Source organism: Pseudonaja textilis, chromosome 1, assembly GCF_049901715.1.
Source record: "Pseudonaja textilis isolate UNSWEBS1 chromosome 1, rPseTex1.2, whole genome shotgun sequence".
In the NCBI taxonomy this organism is placed as follows: Eukaryota; Metazoa; Chordata; class Lepidosauria; order Squamata; family Elapidae; genus Pseudonaja; species Pseudonaja textilis.
The window spans coordinates 246,562,933-246,571,301 of record NC_141990.1 but is presented as its reverse complement, the minus strand read 5'-3'; the positions used below and the strand labels follow the sequence as shown (position 1 = coordinate 246,571,301).

Sequence of the window (8,369 nt, the reverse complement as noted above, 5' to 3'; positions counted from 1 at the left end):
AATTGATCATATTGTATTTTAGTGTAATATAGGGTAGGGTAGTATAAGCATATTGCTTAATTTGAATCAACTCATTGAGATTAAATAAATGTTTGATTGTGGAATCTAACAAAATATATAATAAAAATAATATTAATCAAAAGTATATACATTTATATTACTTCAGATAATTATTTTAAAGCAGTACTCTTTTTTAATATTTTGAAGGCTTTAGATCAGCAACAACTTATTCAAACAGAAAAGGTTATTTAGATGTTTTATTTTCTTTCTTGTATTTGTCAAATGCAAGATAAATTTGTCATTTATCCTCTAAGCAATTCTTATTTATGTTCAAAATATTAAAAACAGACTCTGTACTCTGGCTTGATTCCCTCCCTTTCTAATATAAAACAACTTTAAAAATGTAACCAAGTGAATGCTTTTCTCTCTAGTGTGATCAACACATGCTGTGACAGAGCCTTCCTATTATTATGCACCTAGTTACTCATTCCAAGTCACAGTCAAGGGCCTTTTAACATCCCCCCTTTTCCTTTTTTTATTTTTGGTGAACAAAGACTATGGCTGAGTTCACACATCAAGCTAAGTCAAAACTAAGCAAACTACACTATGTTTACTGCAATGTGTGAATCAAGAATTGCAGATTGTAAACCACAATAGACTCTTTCACAAATCTGCATGTGAGAGTCTTGCAACATTGGTTCCTGTCTATCTTGTAGTCTCATCTGAATTCAAACTGTCTTAACTTCTACCTCCCATTTTTTTTTTATTCAGTCATTCTACAAGAGAATGTTTCTTCCAAACTTACTATGGGATTGCCCCCTTTCACCACTTGTGCCAATAATCAATGTGAATCAAAGGCCTTAATGATCAATTGGAAAATACATTATCCAAGACATACCTCAAAAGATGGTTGTATATAAACAATCTTGAACTATTGGCAGTTTTCAGAGCAATGAAGGTTTCTGGTTTCTCTTCTGATGTGATTTTACCCAGATTACAACATCTCTACACTTCTTGATCTAACTATGGAAGTGGTGCAAGACTCACAATATCTTTGTTCACAATATATTTGTTGATCAATTACTACCATCGCAAAGGTTGTTGTTGGGTTGCTTCACATGAAAATTTCATTTGACCTCTCCACACAAATGGGAATTCCATCAACAAATATTTTAATAACAGTCCAGAATATGCAATACCTGTTGTTGAGAATGATAAAGGTAATAATGAGGTGAAATGCTCATCCCAGGGTTAATTTAGCATGTGCTGCTGTAAATTATGTATGCAAATGATTTCTAGTTCTATGTCTTTAACTTTGTGAAATATGTCACAATACATATTGAATGCATACATGTATGTGCCATCATGCAACCTTATGTAAAGGAAAAAAGGTAAAAAAATAAATTAGAGATAGAAAATAAGAAAAAAGGAGCAAATAAGAAAAAATGATGTATAATTTAAATCTGATATTATGTAGCAACACCATTCATTATATATTCCAGTATTTTTCTGTTCTTACCAACATCCACTCTCACCAGATGTATACACCAATTCATATATTGCTTCTTAATTTCTAGCCTCCCTTTCTGAGGATCTCATCTTATGCTGTATTAGAATTATTATTAAAATGGTTTATTGTTATAATCAGACACATTAAAGATTAACTGATTCTGATTTGTAAAACTGAAGATAGATTTAATATGTTTCTGTCATTGTTGAGACGACATAAACCTAGCACTCTTCCTATTGTAATTTATATAATAAAGTTACAAAGAGCCTTTGTCCGGTGGGAATAATTTATTTATGTTTTTAATTTCTTTCAATTACTTATTTCCATTTCAAGTTAAATGTTGCTTTTGAAAGTCTCTGACTCATCATGTGGTATGGACAAATTGTTATTAAAAAACACAAACACAGGTACCAAGTAAAAGTAAGAATTTTGTTCCTTTAAATTCTAACTTGTATACAGTATCACAAAAGTGAAAGTATTCTTGATATTGCTATCTACTTCTTGTGGGAAGTAAATCATATTACCAGTAATAAAATAAATGTAAAGACAATGCTCTTCGGTTAGAATATTGGTTTGGTAACTGAAGGAAACTTATCTTCATTCAATCCAATTATATTCAGTTTTATTCTTCTGAATACAAACTGAATATTCATTATCACTGCAAACTGAAATTGAAACAATTTGCTTTTTGTTTTGGGAATAAAATGAATCCTGTGATTAAATCCTGTACATATGCATTCAAAATTAGGCCATATTGACTTCATTGGGAATTAAATATGAGGGTCCAGGAATATGTTGAAATCACTATAGAGGATAATTCCCACGTTAGAGAATAATCCCCGGGTACACAATAGGGTTAATGTCTAAATATACTGTACATCTTTTGAATTGTATTGTAAAGGACTTATCTTGGCCTTATGGAATTAGTTTCATATGAAGTTTTGCTCAACTCAAGAGCATCCTTTCCTTTTTTAACCTATTTGGATCTCAGGCTTTGAAAGAACTTGAGAGAAAAATAAAGCTGAGTGGAAAAATAGCAGAATTTTGTAGAGAGATATATGACATATGCTTAATGGTTTGAGAGACAGTTAAGAGGGTGGGGAGAACCGTTCAGATGTTTTGCTCATTAGCAGGGAGAATCAGAAATATATTTGAAATGAGTAATATTTACATAAAAATTCTTATAGTGCTCTCCTTTTGTCCCCTCTGTCCTCTTCCCTCTCTCTCTCTCTGTCTCTCTCTCTCTCTTTTCTCCCCTCCCCCCACTGAAAATCTCCTGCCACAGCGATTGCATTTGCCTCCAGACTTGTCAGACACAGTGAGCCGCACGAGCAAACAGGATCTGGCAGTCTCCGCCAAATTGCTGAGCACAGAATGTAGTGCGATGGCCATGGGCAAGAAGCACCTGGACTTCTAGTGATTTCAACTTAGCAGCTTCACTTCAATTTATATGACACTCTAATTATGACTGTTAATGACTTTCGTAAATATTTTTCTTCATCGTTGTGACCCAGCAGTTCTTTAAAAAAATGTTACTTGCAAGCTTTGTATCTATATTCTCATTCTGTTATTTTTATGTTCACAGGTGTGGTGTCTTGACAGTAAACAAATGCATTCTGTATTGTGAGAACATTTAAAAAATAAACTGCCCTTTGGAAAAATTGATTTCTATTGTCAAAAACTGGACTTTTGTTATAGGTAAAATTCAAAATAGCAACTAAGCAAAAAAAAAATAAATACTTACTGGAAGGACTGTTTTTGTAAATAAAATAAAGAATTATTTCAGGTAACCTATTTTGATATCAAAAGGGCTATCTCAAAAACTACTATTCAATAAAACATGACAAATTCTTTTATATAACTGTACAGGTCATTCTATATCAGTGTTGTTACCTATAACTTAGAGAAGCTATTTTATGGTAAAGATTCACATTAAATAATGAGATTGTCTTATAGGATAATAAATATATTAATATGAGTGAATGAAATTTACAAAACACCAAGACTTTTTAATGAAATTCAAAATAGTAGTAATAAAGAACTGATGCCAACTTGATGAAACTATGTCAACAGAGTAAAATTCAGTCTGACAGCAACATTAATATTAAAAATCAAAGGGAGTGAAATGGAGCTTGGAGAACAGAGACTGGATAGGGTGCAATAGAAAATAAAACCAAACCTTTATATTTGTGAGTGTGATTGGTGTGTTTATGTGTTGTACATATGTGCATATTGTTTATAAGCTGCCCAGGGTTATGGTACATAAGATGGGTAATTATTTAAATTATATGCAAATATATGATATTTATATTTTACATCATTGAAACGGAAAAATGAACTATATAAATGTGAAAAATGTATTTATTGGCAATAAAATCATAGTATTTATATAGAACTAAGGTACCAAAGGGATTGTTTATCAGGAAGTAGGGACCATCCATATTCATTTTAGATGGGGTCCTGTTTTAAGACTATTGAGATCTTATTGGAAATCATTTCTCCATAATTTCCATCATGTTGATTTTGGATAGTTCAGATCATACTTCAGACTATACTTTTATAGATATAAAAGCAATGTGCCTCTTAAAAAAACAGTAAACACTGATTATAATGTTAATGTATTTTCATTGGAATTGAATTAAAATGTTGGTTAAACTTTTGACTTTATAATGCTGTAAATAAAATGGTGCGCTTCAACAATTGTTTAATATGAATGTCAATCATTTTTTTAAAATCTACTATAAACACAAAGTGCATACAGCTTTTATTCTGAATTAGAATAATTGAATCGATGTCAGTGATTGCTAGAATGTCAAATCTATCCATCCTATCTTGTCACTGCCAGTTTATTTTTCTGATCATAATTCTGACGCATTGCAGTATTTTGAATTAAATGCAAATACAGCTAGTTCTTTAATTTTTATATGGGAAGCACATGCCTATATTCATGTCCATATTGTTAATGATCATATGATAAAAAATCTTGAAACCAATATAAAAAAATAAAATGGAAATTTTTTAGGCACATACAGTTAGCATTCCTATCAATTTAGAGAGATATAAGCTTAATCTGAATAATATCACACAGATCTGAATTTGCTTTAATATATGTACACCAAAATTGGGGAAATGATGGCAGATCTGTCAAGTAATTTGAAGAAAAACAATGAAAGCTTTATTATACCTTTTGAAGATATGAAAAATAACTTATGTAATTCCTCTAAAAACGTAACATTCTAATGTCTTAAATTATGCTCAAATATGTATAGTCAGTCTGTATTTCATGAAAGTAGACTTTTTAAAATAATCTCCCACAGTTATATTTATACAAGAATAGCTGCTTTGACTTTTAATGATATTAAAACTGTGATCCTAATTTTGAGTAATGTAAAGTACCTGGACATGACATTCCTGTTTCCTGATGAATAATACAAAGTATTTTCTGGCCCAGCTGTTTCTAAATTTACACTGATTATGTTCCATCAAGTTGTTTCTGACTCCTGGAGGCCACATAGACTTTCTACATGATGATCTATCCCTAATCTAGAACTTCAGCAACTGTGCACTCACTGCCACTGTGACTAAGGCTATCCACCTAGCTTGTTATTCTCTTTTCTTTCCTTCCACCTTTCCCAACATTAGTCTTATTACTTTTTATATAATAATATTTGATAAGATGACATTTAGTTATTGTTTAGTGAACTTTGCCAAGCAAATATATTTGTTCAATTTAGGCTTATCCCCCTAAGTGTAGATATCAAGATATAACATCCGTTCTAGCAAATAAGAATTCAAACAAAAGTCATTATCTTTAATGATTAAGAATAATCAGGTTGGGTTTTTAAATATTGACATGGATCAGACAATATTTTTTTTACAATAAAGAAAATATTTCTTTACAATAAATCAGATTGATTTGAATAATGATGGATAATATCAAGCTGTGATTATATCACTGAATGCTGGAAAAGCCTTTGGCAAAATTTATCAGCATCATATGTTCAGTATTCCATCTAATTTAGGATTTTCTGAAGAATTTATAATTGATCTGTATTCAAATGTACCTTCTTCATCCAAAGTGAAATTCAGTCATTTTTAATGCATTTTTTCATTGCACTAGACAAGGATGCGCATTTCCCCCTTTTATGTTAAATAGGTGTTTGAAATCATTAGTATGTTGTAGTAACAAGATTACAGTGTTTAATGTTTATAGCATAACTTTTTAGAATGTGAGCTGGAGTTAATATGCTGATGATATTATTTATGTCTGTATTTCATGTCTCCTTTCCAGTTTGATATCGTTGATTTTTTTAAAAATAGCAAGATTCTAAACTTCTCCAATAAACAGTCAACTGAAGTATCCCAAGTCAGAATTGCCAATGAGTAAAATTTTCTTCAAGCTTTTCAATCAATCAATCAGAATAGACCTGGAAGGAACCTTGGAGGTCTTGTAGTCTAACTCCCTGCTCAAGCAGGAGACCCTATACTATTTCAGTCAAGTGACTGTCCAGTCTCTTCTTAAAAACCTCCAGTGATGAAGCACCTACAACTTCTGAAGGCAAGTTGTTCCACTTGTTGATTGTTCTCACTATTAGGAAGCTTCTTAATTCCAGGTTGCTTATCTCCTTGATTAATTTCCATCAATTGTTTCTTGTCTTGCCTTCTGGCACTTTGGAAAATAAATTGACCCCCTCTTCTTTGTGACAGCCCCTCAAATACTGGCATACTGCTATCATGTTCCCCCTAGTCCTTCTTCTCTCTAGACTAGCCAAACCTGCAACCATTCTTCATATGTTTTAGTCTCCATGCCTTTAATCACCTTAGTTGTTCTTCTTTGCATTTTTTCCAAAGTCTCAACATCATTTTTTTCATTTTTTTTATCAGTTTTGTATTTGTAATTGAGATATTAACTATCTTGGGGTCTTTATCTTTTATGATATTTCACGGATAATCTAAATATCAATAAAATATAAAATAGATCTCTTTGGCAAACATTACCCCTTGGAGCTTGGTTAATGACTCATCAAACAGCACTCAGCTATTAAAAAAGAAATATCTGCTTGACCAAATCTTTGAGGCAAATGGCTTGTTCTACCTTCTATGGTTGAAAGGAAATTACAGATTATTTTCAGGATACTTCCCTTCAATCTTGCAGACAAGCAAAGATCAGTTCAATTCCCCACTTACATAAATCTATCAGACCCCAAGGATCCATTTCTGCCACTAAAAAAGCCTTCCCTGATCTTTTTTTAATGGGGAAAAAAAAGTCGTCATGATAAAGCAAAGGCAGAATGAAATTGGCTAGAGGCCTCAGAAATCCCGTGCCATTCAACTGACCAAAGCAGACCAAATAAAGAAGTTGCAGCTGGGTTATATGTGTCTAAACCCAGCAATGTTACTCTAAGAAAACATTTTTTCCCTGTATATGATCCCAAGAGCATGACAGTGAATCAGTACCTAGAACATTCTGCTCTGCTATTCAAAACTCTTATAAAATGCCTTGTTTGTTGCCCTTTATTCCTCACCTTGCAAAGCTGGAACACAGTGATTGTTGAATAAAAGGTTAATTTCCCTTCAGTCTCATTTTCTATTCTTTTCCATTTTTCCACCACACAGCCTCCCTTCCTTTCCATACACTGTTTGGGTTACCTAACTGAATGTACATTACAAATTGACTATTCTTGAATCTTTCTTTAACCAGTGATTTGTCTCTCTACTTTTTAGTTTTTGCAAAAATATGCACTAACACTTGCATTTTTCTTTTGACATGCTTAAAGTGAAAGGATGAATTTGCTATTTGCTTTGGTATACATTAATTGAAGATTTACAACTGCAAAGTTATGTTTGGGCTTGAAGCCAATGCTATCTTAAAATATCACAAAATAATATTCCAATGTAGATCTGTGGCATTTCAACACACCTAATTTATTACAAGAGATTATTAAAGTCTATGACATAGAAAACCCAACAATTGCTATTTATAAAATTCTGTTGATAATGAATCAACAGTTGATATGCAAATGATAACAACTGAATGCAACAAAATTTAAGATTGTATTTTGCCAGACAACAGGAAGAGGTGTTTACATCAATTCCAAACTTCAGTAGATATTATATTATGTCTTAACCAATAAAAATACTGTAATATTTGGACTCTCCATGGTACTTATATATAAAAGTCTTGAGCTAGGCTTTTAAACATATTCTTTTAAACATCATAAACATTTCATTCCCCCTACGATGAAATTGGCCCCATTCTTCATATCCTTTGGGAAGTAAAGACTCTTAAAATATGGCTTTGTCAACAGGCCAGGGGAATCTCAAGGAGATGACAATTTGATGAGATGGCTGCATTGTTTTTTAATATTAATTCCTCCCAGGTTCTTACTATTAATAATATTGCTAGTTTCTTTTAATTGTAATTTTTAACATTTAGGGTTTTTTATGATGTTTTTTATTGTAACCTGCCTCCTCTTTACTGGGACACTTCACTGTTGGTTGTATAAATGTGATAGATGGATAGACAGACAGACAGACAGACAGACAGACAGATGATTAAGGGTTTGAGATGTTATAAATGTGTCATTTAAACATATTTATACAATGCATTACGTTTGTTCCAGTTGGAACAATTATGACACGTATTAATTCAACTTTGAAAAAAGTATTATTATTGTCAGATATTCCTGTCTTTTGAATTATATTCCCATTGTGGAGAAATTTACTTTTGGATGAAGAAAATTGATTGTCTGGTTCCTACTTATAATTAATAAACATATTCTTCAGCACTGGAAAATAAATACATGGCCCCAACTATTCAGTGATTTGAAAGGATTTCAACTGCAGGAGTAAATTAGAT

At 31.8% G+C, this 8,369-nt stretch overlaps 1 protein-coding gene across 5 annotated transcripts in view; it reads left to right on the top strand.

Moving 5' to 3' along the window:
* Nucleotides 1-8,369, top strand: part of ELP4 (elongator acetyltransferase complex subunit 4) — a 158,499-nt gene that overhangs the window by 130,382 nt on the left and 19,748 nt on the right. For 3 of the 5 annotated variants that reach the window (XM_087921212.1, XM_087921213.1, XM_026706055.2), the window contains one exon: nucleotides 2,796-3,175. The exons of the other annotated variants lie outside the window; for them this stretch is intronic. In XM_087921212.1, coding sequence (XP_087777338.1) covers nucleotides 2,796-2,927 — 132 coding nt within the window. In that variant the 3' untranslated portion in view covers nucleotides 2,928-3,175. Of the gene's footprint in view, nucleotides 1-2,795; nucleotides 3,176-8,369 lie in introns of those variants that run through there. 5 annotated transcript variants of the gene reach the window in all.